Source organism: Drosophila ficusphila, unplaced genomic scaffold, assembly GCF_018152265.1.
Source record: "Drosophila ficusphila isolate 14025-0441.05 unplaced genomic scaffold, ASM1815226v1 contig_197, whole genome shotgun sequence".
NCBI lineage: Eukaryota > Metazoa > Arthropoda > Insecta > Diptera > Drosophilidae > Drosophila > Drosophila ficusphila.
This window is the reverse complement of record NW_025064091.1, coordinates 8265680-8286900: the sequence shown is the minus strand read 5'-3', so window position 1 is coordinate 8286900 and position 21221 is coordinate 8265680. Positions and strand designations below refer to the sequence as shown.

Below are 21221 nucleotides of genomic sequence, written 5' to 3'. Positions count from 1 at the left end.
TTGCTCGCTTGGCTTTCCTTTTTATTTAATTTGTCACTAGAGTTGAATATTACCTATGTACAAGTTACCACTACGTATACGCAATGTTTCTAGATTTGTTGATTACTATGATTAACGAGTTCTAGATGAGCACTTTTCGATCGATTCTAGCTAGAAGTACATATCGAATCAATTGAGTGAATAGAGCGAGAGACAGATGTCCTACCCACAAAGGGAGTTTCTATGTACTATACGAGTAGATATAATATATAAATACGGGATCCAAGGACCCTTTAACTGTTCTAGGGATATATGTTTTCTAAGTCAGCTAGGAATCACACAAAATTCTACTTTAATTCCCCGCCCAGATTAATCTGCAAATAGTACGATACCAAAACCCTTTACAAAATGGTTTAATAGCTAAATATATATTCTATTAACTAAATTCGATTATGAGGGAACTTAACTAAGACCCAATTTACATTGTGATGTATTGTTTTTAGAGAGTAAATGGAACCTTTAAAACATAAAACATTGCCTTTTAAACAGTTATATTTTTAAAACAACACTTTGAGATAATTAAATCACTGAAAACCAAAGTGGTTCAACATTTTCAATTAGTTTCAAAGCAAGGATTTTTAACTATGAAAAGCAATTACGAAGTTTATCGTTGTTAGTTAGTAATTAGTAATGAAAAGTAAAAATATAAACATTTGCTGGTCTCATTATTCAAAAGATTATACAAAATGACAACTCTTTGGCAATTAAGCAAAAACTGTTTTTGGGACTCCCTCTTATTATAAAAGAGTTAATTTAATTTTTATCAGTTTATTGCCATCAGAATTTCTAGATTCCACAGTAATTTGTTTAAATTTTAAACCACTAAAGTGAATAATTAGGACAATGTAAATTGGGTATAGCTATGGATGGGGCTATGATTACATATGGTTTACATATTTACTATGATCAAAATGTTCTAAAATCTGCTTCTATTTTGGGGTTTTTATAAGGGATAACGTTAACAATACTTTTTTTCTGTTTATAAAGGTTTACTTAATAGATACTTAAACTATTTACATATGTTCTAACTATGAGTATAGGTACAAATTGTTTTTTCTAATCGTGTGTAGGATATATAAACTAGGTAGCTAGGAACTACAATCGACTATACGGATCAAAGTTACAAATGATATATCGATTGAATTCAATTCGAAACGTGAACAAACCAAAACCAACCAGTTCGACTGGTTCAGTCAGGACCTCTACGAATTCCCGATGTTTTCGGGTGATAATCAGTTTTATATATTTAATTTTTGTTTTCGGATGGACTAGCGTGGCAAATTTACAGTTGGAATGAGTAATTTCGATAGCGATTCTGCGATTGGGACGCGAGTGGTGGCTCTATGATCGAGTTATCGATAAGTCGAACGATCGAACAATTCAAAGTTACTCACGACAGAAGTACGAGTACGGATATGAGGATATACAGATATAGTAGTTATTGGTTGGTAGATAGGATGAGATAGATATGATGCGATAGTGGTGTCATATCATACAAGAGCGTTAAGATCGGTTTCGATCTTCATGGCATCGAGCCATCGTACCACTACGATAATGCATCATGATATATCGGGGTTCTCTTACTGGAAATGCCATTAGCTACCTAGAACTTTACTTTACTCGACGCTTTTACCTTTGCCTGAGATCGATTGACTGGTTAAATTGATTTATATATTATATATAGAGTTAATTATGGTACACAGTTGCATGTTAACATATCGATTGCACTTTGGTTTGTTGCTGTTTTTCGATTTCTTTTCGTTTGGCTTTTGTCGAAATCATAGAGGAAAGAAATTCAAGTTTCACCTAAATACACATCTGCATAAATATCGAAAAAGTACATATATAGTATTGTATAAATATCGTTTAGGTATATAGTTAGGTATGTCGGTTATATATAGCACATAGGTATATAAATGTTTATATACTTATATGACTAGTACAGAGTATATAATATAATAACGTTAGTTATAAGAGTTCCACAAACGGAAAACAGAAAACGGATAACGAAAATCAAGTGTAAAGAAAGTTTGAAATGAAATTTATCTAAGGAAAGGAAACCAAATCAAATGTGTTTAGTCAGGGGAGGATCGGATAACACTGGATATCTGATACGTATACGTATAGTATATAGAGTGGGCGTGGCCGGGGGTACTTACTCAGTGGACTCAACCGTGGGCGTTGTCGGCATTATCATCAGGATGCAGTTGACGAGAATTGTGGTGATGATGAATAGGGAAAATAATGGATGCACTAGAATGTAAATGGCCACACGACGTATCGGATTGAATGGATCGAGCAGCCACATTGCTTTTGATGCAGAAAAGCGAAAAATATCTTTTCCTTTGCTTACAACTACGAATGTCTGCAAATTGGGTTGACATTTGTTAATCGGGGGAAACAGATCCCTCCTCAGAAAGGAAGGGAATGTGATTGTGGGAAGCGAAGGACTTACCAGTACATTGCTGTAGTAGGGATCGATATCCTCGAGAGGAGTGGAGGCCAATTCCGGCGGGAAGCTGCCCTGCAATCGAACAGGTATTGGCACACCCTGTTCAAGTGTAGGATCCGGTTGTGGACCTTCATCCTCGTCCTCGTCATCATATCGGATCTGTGTAGAACGGTTTGGGCAACACGGCAAGTATTAGCAAGGACCTTCGTACGGCAAATCAAACATCAATCACTCGGCACGTTTTTTGAGCCCCGGAATCCAACTCAAAATCGAACGGAAAGAATCCAAAATCGTTAAACGAAAATCGGAAAATCATAAGTCAGAAGGTGAGCGGCACACATAAATCAACATCAATTTCAAGCGCTTTCTTTTCAGATTTTAGAATTTCGTGATGGTTTCAGTTTTGCATATCAGGGATTCAGATATAAATATATGGGCAGATCCAATACATACATATATATAGGAGTATATATATACAGGGTGAATGGGATGGCAAAAGATTTTTGGGTCGGGAGTTCTGTTTTCGGAAGGTTTTCAGCAGATTCTGTTGGTATGCAAAAATAACACCAAGTTGGTTCGACCAATATCGGGATTACACCTTTTTGGGCGCCTTCAATGGTTTTCTACCATTCTTCATATTTCCTTTTTCGGGTTAAAAGAATAACGAAAACTATACAATGAGTAGAAGGTGGAAACGGAACGGAAACGGAAATGTTTATGGAAACGGAAAAGGAACCTAAGTTAACCAGTGTTGTACAAGGTTTCTTTTCCTGTTTTGAGTGTGTGTTGGTTAAGGTGTGGCATGCCCGTCAACTAAAAATCGTGTCCAGTGTTGATAAACGATTAGCTAGATTGTGCAAACAAACTAGTCTAGTAAACTAATGCATTATAGAAGATTGGTTTTTTTGGAGAGGGGGTAATCACAAGCGGGTAAGGAAAAGGAGAAGGTGGAAGGGGAAAAGCGGAAACTCAATGTCAGCTAGTCGACATTTTGTGTTTTATTTTCGAAGTATTTTTGATTGCCCAGACAAACATTATTCTTGCATGTTCGGCCAACTTTTAATTGCCCCGCCATGCATATTGTATGACAATATTTTTTTTTGGCCCAGTGACGACTGACTTGGCTTTCCCACCCATATAAATATACACATATGTATATATCGGTCGATATATATCCCATCGATTTCGGTAGTGAAAGCCAGTGTTTTTACTTTCCACACGTGCAATGCCAAAAGCAGAATTAAAGAGCCCGGAGCCAAAAGCACAAGAACTCTAACGTCACTTTATGAAGCGTTCCGTTCCGTTCGGTTCGATTCGCCCTCTCTCTCTAACTTTGGATATATATATACGCTGGCATATACTATATATACACTATATATATAAATGCGACCCACTCTATATGCACACGAACATGTATGTGGAGAAGGCCAGAATGGGAAAGAACGAGAGAGAGAGAGAGAGAGAGGGAGAGCGAGAGTGAGCCACAAAAGGAAAAAACTAAGGGAAAGGAAAAATTCCATAATAGTTGGCTTGGCGTGACAATTAGATTGTGTCAGTATGTGTATTTGATGGTGTGTGTGTGGTGTGGTGTGGTGTGGTGTGTGTGTATGGTGGAGCCGAGGCTTTGACGCAATTGCGGCGCCCACCAGAACACCAGAACACCAGAGCACCAGGACACCAGGACACCAAAACCCGGACACGGACACGAATACGGACACGGATACGGACTGAAAGTCGGTGGTTCGATGGGTGGCACAGCTCCTCCACCTCCGCCTCTTTAAACAGGCCAACTCGAGTCTATATTTAAACTAATAAAAAGGCAAACCGCAGGAGAGGCGGATAGTTGGATATATAGCCAGTCAGCCAGTCAGCCAGCCAGCCGGTTCCGACCGGATATAAGTCGTCCTCGCGCCTTCGCAGTCCGCGTACTGATTACAAATTTATGACGCATTCGCCGGACGCAATGACGAAATGAGGTTAGGTTCGCCCAGGGGTTAGCTAACCGTGCGGTTGGATTACTCGGATGTTAAGTTGGAAGCGGAAATATTATATTTAATAGAGCTATCGAAAGGATTGAACGGGAAGCAGAAGTTTACAACTTCCAATGGAAAGCTAAAAAGTATACACTTAAATTACCTAACCTCGGGATAGTAAACAACCAACGAACTAGATGTAATTTGGTTATTTATAGGAAAAAGGATCTTTGTTTTTTTAATTTTATAAAAGGGAAAGCATGGCTATTTACTTTATAAAGGATAAGCTAGGGTTATTTAGGAGAGCAATTAAATTTAAGAAGGTCCAAACTGAAGAGGCGTTTCGGGGTTTTAAAAGTACATAACAATTCCAATTATAAAGAGGTCAGCGGTGGGGAGAAGTGGAAAGTGCGTGGGAGTCAGAAAGAGATTGGAGAAAGTAGCTAGGAGAGAGAAAGTTTTTCATGCGCCATGCAACGTCAACTACAAGGACATGCACACACACACACCTAAGCACACGCACTTTCACGCACTATGTACACATACACCCAAGCACACTTTTACCGAGTTAGCAGGTGGTTTGGACATGGGTTTATTTTTCCAGGAGCTGGGTTTACGGATCGGGGGTTTTGGGGCTCGGGGTTTGCGGATTCGGGGAGAATCTACAGTTTATCTGAAGCCAACTACTACAAATGATAGTTCAAGCCGAAAGGTAACTGATAAACCTATTAATGATGTTCATCTAACGCTAGCAAAGGACTAACGATTAAGGCCAAGGACCCCAGGATATTGCTGGGATGCAGGACTCGAAATGGTTGGGAATACTTTGCATGCTCATTGCAGAAAGAGGGTTTATTTTTTATTTTTTTTTTTTTTTTGGGATCCCAGCAATATCTTTGGGGGATTATGCGGCCCTAGCTCCGATACACAACCGAAGGAGTCGGGATGTCCTTGGATGGATGGACTTGGTTACTTTATACTTTCACTGGCACTTACTCGATTCACCGCCCACAACTTACAGTACGCTGGCCACTTTGCTCGGTGACTCATCTGTTTGCTCGCTCGACTTCTCCTGCTCGTTCCTTGTTCTTTTCTTTATGTTTTTTCTTTTTTTGCTGTTCGAATGTCCTTGTTTGTTTGGGTCGGAGGAATTTTCTTGCTAGTCGGTCGTTGGTGCGGGGGGCAATGCAAAAATTTGCGCATGGGGAAATCTTTGCGGATTGCTCGCCGCTTGGAAATCATCAGACATCTGCATAGTATGGTCAAAAGAAACGAGTTCCTGGCCCTAAACATCTATCTCTGCTAACTGCTCCTAACAATTTTTGGCACAAGGTTCGGATCGGATCTGGTTTTTGGGTCTGGATCGGGCGGTTAAGTGTGTGGGCTCTTTTAGATTGCTATATATGTATTATATATTTATGTCTTACATCTGCTTACATTGAGAACAACAAATATTACACAACACACGCAAATTACTCAAGTATTAGCTGGCAAAAACATGTACACATACACATATAGTATAGTAGATACGGTTAGTTTGGGGTATTATATTCGATTTTGGAGCCCTCGATTTGCCATTAATACGTTCGCTGGCGGCTCTAGTTCCAGCCTTCGGGGGCCAGGACATCGCTAAGCTCCTTATTCGTTCGGGGACTTCACCTCGATAAGTAATTGGAGCCCCCGGGCGGTGCCACCAACAACAACAAACAGCAACAACAACGACAACCACTGTGGCAATGCCACAGTCGATGTGGCAAATGTTCATACACTTAAATCCCGAAGCATTGTATTTAACAGCAATAAATAAAATATAAGGAAAACAGCATTTAAGGTCCTTGCAGGGCTTTTGTTTATTTTCAAATTGGGATTTAATTGAATAGGTGACTTTAACAACCATGTTATTTTAGGAACTTTCATTTAATTGAAAAAAAAAATAGCGCTGCCTAAAATCCGCTTAGCAACAGTATTGAGTTTTTATTTGCTAACTTTTTTTTAATAGTTTTGTAAAACAAAATAATCTTTTTGAATGAAGAAATTTATTTGTTGGTAAGCAAAAAAACTGTTTCTCAAAATATATTTTTCTGTCATTCAAAATAAATTGTGTGACTGCCGAAATATATTAACTGCATACAAGAAAAGGTATTTATGTATTTTTAATCTCAAGATATTTCTATATTATAATTTATCCCCAACAGCTTGTTTTTTAAGATGACTAAAACGTAGACAAACATAATTTGTAATTTCTAAAACAAATTAAACTATTCTCTGTTTTATTTTCTTGCAATATAAAATTACTATAGAATTAAAACAGATTTTTATAATAATCATATATTTAATATTGAACCTCTGCAAGAACCCAAAGCAAAGGCTGAGAAAAGCGAAAAAGTGAAAAGCGAATTTTCAGCTGCATTATTTTGGTTTTTTTTGGGCTATTTACATGTGAACCTTTCGGTTGTTTTTATTGGGTTCAGTTTTTTGCATAAAGCGGCCCGGGGCGGTGGGAAAGATATAGAACGGCAAAGATATAGTACGGCAAGATATAGTACGGCAAAGATATAGTACGAGTACGAGTTTACGACATACATAGATACAAGCTTATGTTACGTACGAGGGCTACGTTTAGGGAGCACACAGGATACAAAGATACATATATAAGATATATATACGAGTAGTAGATACTGGGTACGATATTGGCATTCGAGTACTTCTCGAGTCGGGGGCACACCAGTGTGGGGCTGGATCAAACGGAGCTAAGTGGCATGGATTGGCTGGCTTGATTGGTAAGTTGCAGCAGTTGCACAAAGAAAAACGAGGTACCAACAACGCAAAATGGCAACGAAAAACGGTTCGGCCAAACAAAAACGATTTGTGGCAATAAAGTCTCCAACCAAAGATTAAAAACAAGGCACAAAAAAAAGGGTGAAATCATAAAACTTTTCCTTCGATTGAGATTCAGAATCGGAATCGGAATCAGAATCAGAATCAGATTCTCGAGGTGTGTGTTTTTTGTGTTCTCAAAGGTCGGGAATTGTGGTGGTGGAGGTGGTTTTTCTTTTTATTTGGTGTGGTTTTCGTTTTATTTTTTTCTGAGCAAAATCTTACTTCTTTTTGTTTTTTCTTGCGACCATATTGCGGCTGAAAGAAGATTTGGATTTGGTATTTGGTTTAGGGCATTCATTACGAGCATTATCAAGTATTCAAGTAAAAAAGTAGCGTAAGTTCGATTTTGGTTTTTTGGGTTTTGATTTGGTGTTTCGTAATTTAAGTTGATTGCATTATGCAAGCGCCGAATTCGCATTTGTCATTCATTGTTGATTGGTTTTTTTATTCATTTATAGTCATGGTTATATTCATTTTTTGTCCAGACAGCAGCGCGCAAAAGTTTCGTTGAGAGAGAGCGTTCAAAAAGTAGAGAGAAAGTTGTAAATGAAACGAAAGAAAGTACACGAAAGAAAAAACAAACGGTAGAAAGTGGTTATGTAGGCGAGCAGATTTCGGCATTATGTCAGGGGGATATACATAGGGGATATATCGATATATCGTTAATCGCTTCTAATCGCTTTTTGCGCATCCTCGCAATGCTGAGATCATGATTTCTGATTGATTTCTAAATATATATCTATCTGTGTAAGAGTGTTGTTGTTGTGGGATCTGTGATCTAGGTGTTTAAATGGTCTTTACAGGGTGAAAGGTCGCTGGCGGTGGGACAGAGAAAGAGATAGAGACAGAGGCGAAGACAGAGAAAGAGAGAAATAGAGCTGAGTTTGAAGTTTAAGTCGATTGGGGTGCTCATGGACCAAGTCGATTTGCTTGACTTTGTGTAAGTGGCTGATGACAATGCGCTTTGATGGTTTTTGTACAAGATTTTATAGTTGATCAGTTATTCGAGCTTTTAGTTTAAGTGAATCCAGGACTTTTATTCAATTTCAAAGGTGACGCCATTTTGGATTTATTTAATGGCTGCGATTGTTTTGTAGCAGTTAGCTTTAACACTTCCCGCTTTCCGTTTCCAGCGTTTCATAGCTTACGGTCTTCGTCGGGATTTGTGTTTGTTTTGTTGCTCTAGCTTTCATAGCATTATTTTTTGTATTTATCAGCTATATCTATTAAAGATCATGTAAGTTCTACATTGATTTATTTATTTGGAGAAATTTCAAAGGTTAAGTCGTGATTATAAGGTAGTTTAACCGGTTATCTTGATTCAAACTATATGAATTTTATAGCTCTCAGCTATAATAATTTCTTCGCAAATATTTTGAAAATATTCGAGGTATTTATATTATTATTGAGCTACAAGTTTTGATTTATTTTAATAACATTTATTAAAAAAATCATTCTTAACAATTTTGTGAATAAAATCTTTTTAATTCTTTTGAATGGACGTTTTTCCTTAACTTCACTTCATGCCATTTATAGATAAAATTCAATCCCGATTTTTTTCAATTGCACTACTCCACAAGTTGTGTAGCAGCTCTTTGATGATTTGGTTGGTAATGGTCTGATTGAAAACTGAATACTGGCACTAATGATTGTTGTCGAGTTTTGTTTCACGTATTCACAAGCGAGTCGGCTATTTACAGGACGATACGAGGAGGTCTGCTGTTTGTGCTGAGACAAGAAGGACATGGGATTTCATGGACATGGACGTGGACGTGGACAAGGCTTGGGATTTTTACGTATACCCAAGCTGCTTGTTAAATCAAATCGAAAGAAATCGACAGAAAAACTAAGGTATATAAAACTTAAAAATTGTAGCCTTTGACTGGTACAATACGATAACGATAACGATAACGATACGACAATGATAATGTTAAATTAATGGGGTTGCTGGCATTGAAAATGATATGTTACGCAATAATACAAAAATGGAATAGGTAATCAATCGATTAGGATACACATTAGAACACATTACGAAGCCAATGGGTTACAGAATACACAGTTCTTACTCTCAAATAGATAAAACAATTAAACAAACCAACAAACGAACAAACAAACATACAACGATTATGGCAGGAAGAAATTTTACAGATTCGATAGTAATACGTTACGATATCGATACGTTCAAGAGCATATAGAGGTGGTTTTTGGGGGATTTTCGGGGGGTTCTTATGCTGAATACAAAATACGATTACGAACAACCAAGAAAAAAAAGGGAAATTAAAAATAAATTTACTGTTCTTTTAGACACTTTTACGTTTTTTGAATTTTGTTGGAACTAAATCGGAATAAACCTAACTGAAGATCGAAATAAAAGTCGGTGGAGTTATGGTGTTTTGAGATCAGAATGGGGTTTACGCTACGATTAAAACATTTACGATTTGTTGGTGAAATGATAGCTTGAGATTACGGAAAACAGTAGACAGTTAAACAGTTGAGATCCCCAGTTGGGGTCAGATAGACAGATAGATAGAGAGCTATTGATCTGCTTGGCTTTTTTTTTAGGGTTTTCGGGTTGAACGGCAGGGGTCAAGCACAGTGAGACTCTGAGATATGAACAGATGGATTTTGGATGGATAGCAGCTGCATTTACATAGGCAAATGATCGGATCGGAGTTCGGTGTGAAAAACTGAATGGGTACAGATGGAAACACAGAGACGCATTCGATATACAGATACGTAATCGGGGATGAATGCTTGTGATGGTTTTGTTGGTTTCTTTTATTGGGGCAGATACATATGTTTGGGGAATAGTTAGTAGAACATATTCGAGTATAAATATATTTATATGTAAAATAGACGTTCAGGCTTAAGTTGAAGCACGAACAAAGCGCACAGTAGCGGCGATCGGTTATCGCTGATTGCTGATCACTGATAACTGATCACCGATCAGTTATCGATAATCGTTGATCAGCGATCAGCATCGACCGTTTTGGCATTCGATCTCAATTGGAAGTCAATTCACTTAGACGAAGAGAGAGAGATATATATACGGATACGGATACAGATACAGAAAGAGTAGTAGAGTAGGCACACAAAATATATTGAAAGCTATTCACATCCAGCTAGAAATAATTACCACCTCTCCCTCGGCTCTCTTTCTTTCCAGCTCCTTCTGCTTTTCATGTTCAGCGGCAATGCGTTGTTCGATTTGCACCAATGATTCGCGGGTAAAGGGACGGAACAAACTGCGTTCTTCCTCAGATATCGAGTCGGAATCTTCTGTCATTGTCTATGCGGCCAACGATGAGAGCCTTAGATTTCCAAGGCCTGAAAATTAACGAGAAAATATAATGTGCTTATTAGCAATTTTATAGGCAAATTAACCAAAACTAGTGCAACCTAAATATTAAACAAGTAGGTATAACAATACTGTATTGGTCAACTAAACTACACCACAAAATAAGAGGAGCAAACATAATAAATTCTTGGACTAGTAGGCTTAAAATATTTAATTTTTTTATTTTACTTTGATTCTAGTTAAAATTAATTTATTTACACTTAAAAAATATTACCAAAAAAATAGAAAATATTGAAGAAATTTTGTAGAACTGTTTGCATGTTGCCTTCTTACTGAAGTTGATGTGAAGAACACCCCCATCCTTTTTATTTTCATGCTAAATTTGACACTTTTGACATTAATTTAGCGAACTGTTATGTCAAAGCTATATAAATATTTTGTTTTGTTCTCGAATTGGTTCATAAATTATTCCAAGTAGCAAAAAGCTTACGGATAATAATTTTTTTGTATTTAACCGAATTACACACACTTCAATGCCATTTGTTGCCTACTAAATAATTGAGTTGGGCTGAGTTTACGTGTCGCAAATGTTTACCCTCAAACTCTTTTCAATATGTACAATTGAGTTAAAAAAAAAGATTTATAATTCAATTGAGCCAGCAAGCATTAAAAGCATACAACTGGATAAATTACGTGGGTAAATAAGAACCACGTAATGCAAAAATCAAGCAATTTCACCTGAATTGTATACAATTGTTAACTGAATTACATTCGCCTAGCACTGAAGGTTGATTGGACATAATTATTTTCGACTTACGACTATGTTAATGAGTATAAAAATGTTTTACTTACATGAGGCACATGGATGTCGCCTGCTACATTAAAGCTACAACTATATCCGAGGCGCCATGTTCGATTAGCGCCCGCCGCTTAGCACGATGCTGCAATTAAATCAAAATAAGGTTTACCGTTATTCAATGTTAAATCAAGTTTGCAATGGCCAAAGTTGGATAGAGTTAAAGCAAAAGGAATAGAACGTTGATCCCGGGGAGTGGAGTCCAATTCGAAACCTCAACAGCTGACTAATTGGATTACCGCAGGCGGCAATTCGCATTAAATGAAATGCAATCAAAAGTAAAATGCACAAAACAAAAAACAATGGCCAATCAATAAAGTGCGAAATGCACAGACATGTGTGTATTTTCAGCAGGGGCGTAGGAAGAATTTCGAACGGGAGAGAATTTAAAGAATGGTGATTGGGTTTTTATTATATTGTTTTTCTTTAAATCATTTGCTATCATAAATTCTTATTGTTAGTCATAAAGGTTTTGTACAGGAGCGTACGAAGAATGCAATTGGGAAGAGAGTTCGAATAATAGTGAGAGGGTTTTTATTGTACGGTTTATCTATAAATTATTTGTCATTACAAATTATTCTTGTTAGTCTTAAACGTTTTATGCAGGGGCTAACGAAGAATTCTAGAGGAGTTTCAGAACCTAAGGGGAAACGAGCTCAAAAAAAGAGAACATGTTTTTATTATTCTCTTTTTATTGGTTAACAGTTTATATTTAACAGTTAGAAAAGCCAAACAATTTTTTTTTGCTACGGCGTAAGTAGTTTTTGAGGTAATGCATTTAATATAATAAATTATTCTACATAGTCCCAGATACAAATCGAATCTAGTACGAGTTGCAGATGTATTGGATATTCGGCTTATATAAGCAGCCTCCGCTAAGGTCAAAGCACTCTTTTTCCATTTGCCAATCTGCCTGCGTGTGTGTGTCAGTGTGTGTGTGTGTATCGAGCATAAAAGTAGGTCAGTTCGATATTTCGCCACACTCACACACACCAGCACACCGCATAAAGCATAGAAGAGCACCAACACAAGCAAGCGGATGTGCCAATATGAGCATATGTATATTTATATGTGTCTGTTTCATTCATGACACTCGCAAAATGTTGTTTGCCGAATTAATTTTTTGGCCCAGCTATAAAGCGATGAGTCATGCGAAAACCGCAATAATTGAAAACCAAAATTGTGTCAATATGCAAATGATATGGCAAGCACACGAGCAACACAAAAACGGAAAAATACCGCAGAGTTTTGAGCTCGCAGACAAACATCAAAGTATCGATCATAGAAAATGACAAATTCGTCGGCTGTTAATTGTTGAACAAAAATTCGGAGGGCCAAGTAAAAAGTGGGATAAAAAAAAAGGATAAAACAAACAGCGAAACTGAACGAAGTTTTGCATGTTGTTAGTCAATGAATTTTGCATGCCCGCGGAGCGTGAGAGCCAAATGGGGCTAGCGGGAGAGCGAGAGGATAAGCAGGACTCTCTCGCCCTGGCTCTCTCTCACTCTCACCTGCGCGAAGAGCGGAGGATGCGCTCTCATTTGGCTGCCGCCTAACGCGGACTACAACAATATTTTTTTGGGTTTCCCTCTCTTAACGAACGTTCTGCTTTTTGTGTGTGCGTGAGTGAAGGAATTCCGTTAGAATAACCGCCTCCCCCCTTCTTCGCTTTTTTTTCGGTGGCAGCTGAAAGTTTGCCCTCCAAAAGCCAGCAAAAGGTTGTAGCCCAAAAGCAAGGGGCCGAAGGAGGGGCGTGACAGTGGGCGGAAAAGGGGCGTAGGATACCCCATTGATAGTCTTGAGGTCGGGCCTGGTTAACTGGGATTTTCACCAAGGAGGCATGACATAATCAAGCCAAGTTCATCAAGCTCTCAGCTCATTTGTATATTTAAATTTAAATGAAATAAAATAACTGAAATGCCTCCAGTCAATTTTCATTGGTCTACCCTTGTAAGTAGGCTATATTAAATAACCATCAATAAGAAATCGTTCCCCAGGAGGAAAAAATTGCTTGGTTATCTAAAATAACAAAAGTCCAAGGATATAGCGCAAGTGACCACGTTTAAACATTCAATGGATTATTTATTTAAAAACTATTGATTGACCTCGTTCAATTAAAAATCATTTAAATGGAATAGATATCAAAATCCTTAACGCAACAAGAAAATCTAAAGCTTTGAACTATTTAAATATTTTACAGAGAATGGACATAACATTTTTAGTCCTTTTTAAAATTGTAATAATCTTCCATAATCTATATCTACTGAAAAGCTTTAATAGTTTTTATAAAATAGTTGATGAAATATTTTAATATTTTTACTACTGCTTAGCTAGTAAACTTTTTAACGAAAAAACAATATATTGCTCCTAGAATCCTAAGAAATTTTTGATTGTAAGATTTAAGATTTTAAAAGAGTGATTGAATTGGTTACGATTCGCGGACTTACAGAATCATTTGATTTTATAGATAAAGACTAAATTAAACAAAACTCAATACGGCGGAAATTCATAGAAACAGGAAAGAAAAACCTGAGAATGGGCACGGAATCAACTGATTATTTCGATTATAGGTTTAGGCTTACCGTTAATCGATGTCAATCGATATTGTGCTTGGCTGCTCGCTCTATCCGCTGATGCTATTATTGTGTCTGCTATTGTGGTTGTTATTGTTGTTTTTTGTTGCTTTTGTTGTGGAGTTGCTTGCTGGTATTTTTGTTGCTGCTAAGAATTGTTGCTGCTGTTAACTACTGTTGTTGTTGTTGTTGTTGCTGCTGCTGTTGCTGTGTTTGTTGCTCTGGCTCTGGCTGCTGCTGTTGTTGTATTTGTTGTGGCTCACACATTTACAGACACCAACACACACGCGACGCACTCACACACATATGCATATATATATGTATAATTATATATTTATTACGGAGACGAAGACGAATAAAGTTGAAGCGGTAGAACAAGTAGAAGATGAATTTGTTGTTTGTTTTTTTTTTTTTTTTGCTTTTTTTGTTTTGTATTTTCTTAGCTTTTTTGTTTTGTTTTGCTTTGTTTGTTTAATTTGTATTATTATTGCGTATTTGGGTTGAATTTTATTTGGGTTTTTGGCGTTAGCAGGATGTGGTTAACAACAACCAAGACGACGCGACGTGTTGCCAAAAATTTTCTTCAAACGTTGCGTTTTGTTCCCAGAGCTGTTTCGGTTTATTATTATTATTATTATTATTGTATTGCTATTATTAATATTATTTCGGGTTTGCTTGTGGCTTGGATGTGTTTGCCTTTAACTGTTGCTATTATTATAATTGTGTTTTCGTTTTATGGCTAATATTATTATTATTTGTGGTTTCTGTTCCTGTTTTAGTTTCAATTTCGCCAGCGTCGCCTGCGGAAAAGCGAACAAGTTGTTGAAACTCGGATTGAAATTGATAGGGATAGGGAAATGTGTGGGAAATCTACCCACAAAAAAAGGAAAAATCTGTATCAGAAGGACGAGATATTTCTGGACCTATTTTGATTTTCTGAGGAATGTTTTTTTTTTAAGAAAAGCAACTATTTTCATTGGCTTACAAAAGCAAATTATCTTTAAAGAAACTTTCTTTAAATTAAGTGTGTCCTAGATTTGTATTTATTTAGTTTGTTGCCTAGCTCCTTTAATTAGAGAAATTTCGGTTTATTTTTACTCTTGGTCTAGTGTCTTGTATATTAATTTATTTCGTCTTTTTTTCTGTTTATTTTATTTTAATTCAACGACTCTTCTTTAAAATGAGTTTTATCGATTGTACTTGTTTTGCATTATGTTTTTCTTTTTTCAACACTTGATGACTTGCACTTGCACACTCGAAAAAAATGGGCACACTGAGTATATGTCAGGATAATATCGCACTGGATATTACACAGTAAAAAAAAGGATGTGGCGCAGAGCATCAGCGTCGCTTTTTATCGCGTTTTGTTTATGTTTATGCAACGTTCGCGCGCACGTGAAACGCAGAGCAGGATACCAAAAAGGATGCGAGAAATTAAGTCGAGCACTGAGCACCGAGCACTGAGAAGTGAACACCGAGCAGCGAACACCGAGCGCCGAGCAATTTGAGCCTTTTAAAGAGCGAGAGAGAGAGGGGAAAGAGAGAGAGTCAGCGCTCTCTGGGAAACTCCGTTTTCGGGCGAGGAATGCAGCTGTCTGCTTCGCCGCGACTTCCTTTTCTTGAATCCGCCGCAAAAGGAGCAAAATCAAAAGTCGAGTGCGTGTGTGTGTGAGCTGTGTGTGTGTACGGTGTGTGTGAGAGGTCCTTTCAGCATATACCGTATAACATACACCACCCTGTGGCCTAAGTCGTTGTCAACACAGGTTTTGTTGTGCTACTTTACCACCCCTTTTTCGCCGCCTATTCTTTCGCCGTTCGCCGTTCGCTGTTCGCCGTTCGCTATTCGCCTTCGCCGCCTTTTCTGACTTATTCTATTTTTAGGTCATCAAGCTGATGCCTCCTTTCTCGAATTTCCACGGCTATTCGTTCGCCGCTTTTCCGCTGCCCCGTTGCAACAGTGGGCCATTATTTTCGGCCAGCAGTTTGGCACCAGTTGGACTGGTCAAGTCCGACTGCGTTCATAACTAATGAGCTCCGAATATGGAGCACCAGCTATAATCACAAATCATGCTGACCCGCTTTTCTTTCTTTCTTTATTTTTGGGCCTTTTTGGGGCCCAGCGTTTTGGACAGCGACCAATCGATCCGGATGTAACTCCATCCATCCCAGTGGCGACGGGGTCACCAAATCGTCACCAGCCCAGTAACCACACACTTGGCCAGTTGTGTCAACTGGTCCAGCAATTGCACACACCGCCCTTCTAATTGCCCACAAATTGTTCGTATGTGGGGCAGTTCGAAAGCGTCAAGTTTATTGTGCACTAATTTAATCGGGGTCACCAATGCGGAGGAAGTATTTGGGGAATTTTAGGGAAACGGTTTTAAGTTTCCTTTTTCACTAATGCAGAGCCGAATGCAAGCCACTTCTGTTGCCTTGAAAAGGCTATTTATAATGATTATCACTAAAAAAGTAGTAAGGATTTCACTATATAAATTGAAAAAGCACTTGATTCGGAAATTCATGGCAATATGGCAAGGCACTTTCCGCAACTTAATTTGCTTTAATAGCAGAACTATTATCAAACATAAAGATCTGGGAAATTGGCATTTGGCTAACCTATTTTACATAGAACATTTCTAGGCCAGATTATTTAAAAATTAAACAAGCTACTATTACTAATTCAACCATTATTTGAAATGAAATGGCGGTAATAGCAAAAAAAATGGGTCACTATCATTATTCCTATTATTTGGCCTTTTTTACAGAAGTATACTTTTTTGTAAAAAATTCACTTTTTATGCACAAGAATCTTGTGAATCAAAATTCGCCTTTATAAAGAAGCTACTTTGGCAAAAGCTTGCATTTCATGAGTCTTAAAACCATTTATTTCAATTAATTTTTCTTATTTGCCTCAAAAAATCAAAATTGGATTTTTTGTTTAAAAGTATAAAGATATACAAAAAAAGTTCATTCAATTTGGGATGTGTTGATCACTTCCGCTGGCTTGAATTGCATTGGCCTTGGTCCTAATTAAATTTCCAGCGAGGATCTGCGCCGCCACTCGATTGACGATGGTCACATGTGGCATGTGGCATAAGGCATAAGGCATAAGGCATAAGGCATGTGGCATATGGCAGGCGATTCGCAGTTGCGAGAGCACAATCTCCTTATTGGATTGCGCCCTGATTGCAAACCCCAGGGAATCGCACAATAGAACAGAGGACCTGAGCCTTGCACATGCCACTCGACTTGTGCTCCTTGGCTTTTGGCTTTTGGCTTTTGGCTTTTGGGTTTCGGCCCTTGGCTCCTCGCTTCTGGCTTCTGGTCTTTGACCATTCGCACGTCACGTATTTAATAATTTATTTATGCGGCAATTTGGGTTATGTAAATTTTTTACACCGAAGAGCCAACAACAGCGACCAGCGAGCAAACAACAATTGAGAATGGGGGAGAGGGGGAACTGGGGGGCAAAACCAATTGAACACGCACGGCCCGCTGGCACATTGAACAGTGTTTGGGGTTGGGGTTGGGGTTGGGGTTCTACAGGGGGTCCTTGCACGGGCTCCTGTGGTGCCCACTCCCCGGGATCGACAGGTCGAGATGGGCAAATAAAATGCTTAACCGGTCCAACCCGCTGGGCCTTGGCCGAGCCACAAAGTTATCGATGACCCGCCCCTCCCCTCCCCTCCTTCCCCACCTTCCCTTCCACTTTCGACCGGGTCCAATACTCCTGCAATTCCTGGCTTTTTTTAGCGCCCAAAAGTCGCGGAACAAACACAAATAACACCGCTCACCGACACAGAAACAGAAACAGAAACGCAAGCCAACACACGAGTGACACTCGGTGCGTCGAAAGTTTATAGATTTTGGCCAAAGAAAGGAAAATTTTCGCTTTCGATTCTGGGCCACAATTGCGTGTCCTTTCGGTTTCAACGAGGTCCTTGCAAGTTCTCGGATAACTAAAGCCACAAGCTTGAAGCCAGAAAACGGAAAACAACTTCAAAGTAACACCAGGGGTCGCCCTGGAATTCGGCAAAAAGATTTGGCAAATGCAACATTTTTATGAAAGCATTTTAAATCAAACAACTTTATACACATCCTAAAATTAACCTAGAACAAGGATATAATGCCCGTGATTAGTTATGAATTCAATATTCTAGATATTATCTGGATAAATAAAATTGTGTTTGAACAATTTTCTTTTATATTTTTATATCCTTAGAGCATTATTAAACTGAGCACAATATTTTTAGCACAAATTTTCATATTTCTGGTTAGATTTAAAATAGAATATAGCAAAAAGAAGACAGGCTTCATAAAATATAAGAAACCTTATATGTTAAGTTACCTTATAAAAAAAGTTACTGGTATTATTTAAAATCACTTTACGTTGTTTCTATAAATGTGCGATTTTTGTCAAATTACTTTGTAAAAAGTAGAGCGACAGGAATATTTTAAATGGGAATTCCAGGCTTTTCTTCGCCCCAGTTAGTCAATGTTCACTACAGCACTTTCGTGACAATAACTATCATTAATGGCTGCAGTAAACCATATATGAGCAATTACAATTATCCGATTTGCTGGCAATTAAATGGGAACAGTGCTTGTCTAGTATATAGCCAGTATATACAATATATGTATATACATAGGGGCCTTTTTTTCCACCAGACATCAACTTCAAACTTCAAAAGCGTTGCACAATTTCGTATATATTTTTTTTCGTTTCGTTTGGTTTTTTGTGAGCCAAGCCAAGGCAATTTGAGACACCCTTGTCCCTTTTACGCCAGCCTGCTCTCTTTCTCTTTCTCCCTCGCTCTCTCGCTCTCGCTCTCGCTTTTAGTTTGGGTTCTCTTTCGCTCAACTGGAGGGTTCCTCGTGGCCTCGTCCTCGGTCCTCAATCCTCGCAACTCGCAACTCGAAACCCGGTGCCCAGTGTTCAGCGTTCAGCGTTCAGTGTACCCAGTACCCAGTACCCAATAGCTAACATAGTACCCAGTACCCAGACCCCCAAGTCCCTTGGACCTCGGCTCTTTTTGCGCACAGGACACGAAACGCGATGTGGCACACACGCGCGACTCGATGCGACGACTCGATTCGACTCGACTCGAGCGAAAGCCGAGGCCAGGAGGACACGGCTGTCCTGCGGGGGCAGGACACGGCTTACCCAGTTAGCAAGGCGCCCAACTGACTGACTGACTGAGTGACAGACCGACCGAAGGACCGACCGACTGACTGACTGACTGAATGGCTGACTGACTGACTGACTGACTGACTGACTGACTGACTGAGTTCGCCAGCTTGCCCCCTGCCACTTGATTTTCGAGGCGAGTTAAGTTGAATTGTGTTGTGTTGAGTTTCGTTTCGTTTGGTTTCGTTTCGTGCTAGCGCATATGCGCGCTCCAAAAAGGAAAGGCAGGCTAAAAAGGACATGCCAGATACACATAACCTAAACAGCAGGCGAATTCCGCAGAGTGGAGTTGGATGGCGGGGAGGGGCGATGGTGGGGCAGAAAGGGGGCACATCGCCAACAGCAACAACAGAAAGGAGCAACAACAAAGGACACTCGAGAGCACACACAAGAAACCGAGTCACGAAAAATCGAAAGTCCGCGGCACACACATATATAGTCAACTTCTGCTTCTGCTTCTTCTACTGCTGCTTCTTATTTTTTTTCCATATCCCAAATAAATTCTGGTTCTCATGTGTGTGTTTGTGTGGTGTGTGTGGTGTGTCTGGTGTGTGTTATGTGTGTTCGTGTGCGAGTGTGTGCCCTGCAATTTGTTGTAACCATTTTCGTTGCCTACTTTTCCGAGCACTTTTCGGTCTAAACAACAAACCAAGAATTTCCAACGGTTGCGAAAGGGGGACGAAGGGCTATCGGTTACTCTGCGTAACACGTTGTGTGTGACGCACACTCACACAAACACACACTCACACACACAAACGGAGGCACTCACTCACACAGAGAGGGGCTCACTAGGCGTATACGCAATCGTTGCTGGTGCGGCCACATCAAGTATACGCCATGGCAAACACGCGCTTTTACACGAAAAAAAAATACAAATTAAGAGCCGAAATTCAAGACAAAAAAAGGGCTGTATTCAAGCAGATTCCCATGATGCCGCTTTTTTGAAACTCTTTTTCACACACTTAAACACACACATAAGCCACTTTATATACTTTATATACTTGCATAGCCAGGCTATGTAGTTTATTTGACTTTTGTGTTTCCTGCTGGCCTCTTCATCTTCTTCTTCTTCTCCTCGGTGCCTTTTCCTCTTCCTTCTCTTTGATTATTTTTGTTTTTGGGTCACACTCACGAAAAAAAAACTATACAAAAAAAGGTGCCTGATTGAGGAGGGAGAACTTATGTAAAACTTTCTTTGGACTTGGCTCCGCTCGTTGTTCGCCTGCCTGCGCACTGCTCAAGGCACTTGTACATATATACTATACATATATAGCACATATACATATATATATCTGGATGGCATGGCATGGCAAGTGTGTAAACTTTTTGTTTTATTTCTTTTTTGTCGAGATTTTAAACAGGACTCAGCTCAGTGCTCGCCAACGGCTCTTTTGTGCTCGAGTTTTCTCTTTCAGTTTTCCATTTTTTTTTTTTTTTTTTGATTTTGTTCCTTCCTTTTTCTACATGTTTTTGTGGTGTGTGCTGGGTTTTTTTCTTCTTTTCTTTTCTTTCTATTTTTTTTTTTTTTTTTTGAGTTTATTCTCTGGCTGCTGCTGCTGTTTCGTTACCCGTAATCCGTTCGTCTCCGTGGTTTACTGAAACTGTCAGCTGCCGCAGCGCGTGTGCGTCCGCAGAGTGTGACTTTCGTTGAGTTCGCTCGGCTTTCGCCTTCGTGCGGCACTCGGCAAGGCTTCGGCTTTTGCCTGAGTTCGGCTTCGCCAGGCATTCGTCACTCCGCCGCGGCCTGTGCCACTTTTCGCACAGGGACTCCGACTCGTATTCGGATTCTGTTTCGGATTCGGTTTTTGATTCGGACTCGGACAAGGAATTCGGATTCGGCACTCTGTATAGGAATCGGCATCGCAATCGGAATCGACTCTGCGGCTGAGAGCAACGCGACGCGACACAACGCCACTCGGTCATTGGGACAGGCCCAACAGCCCGAGAAACCCAGCAACCCAA

The 21221-nt window shown here is 39.1% G+C and overlaps 1 protein-coding gene across 40 annotated transcripts in view; it reads right to left on the bottom strand.

Moving 5' to 3' along the window:
• LOC108097930 (sodium channel protein para) overlaps positions 1-20880 on the bottom strand; it is a 66069-nt gene extending 45189 nt beyond the window's left edge. For 16 of the 40 annotated variants that reach the window (XM_043209574.1, XM_017200501.2, XM_017200494.2 and 13 more), the window contains exons 1-5: positions 14081-15364; positions 11495-11583; positions 10481-10671; positions 2495-2650; positions 2199-2404 (exon numbers count right to left, since the gene is read on the bottom strand). In XM_043209574.1, coding sequence (XP_043065509.1) covers positions 2199-2404; positions 2495-2650; positions 10481-10630 — 512 coding nt within the window. In that variant the 5' untranslated portion in view covers positions 10631-10671; positions 11495-11583; positions 14081-15364. The other 24 variants (XM_043209573.1, XM_017200497.2, XM_017200491.2 and 21 more) reach the window with 10 other exon arrangements.
• Between the last annotated feature and the right edge of the window lie 341 nt (positions 20881-21221).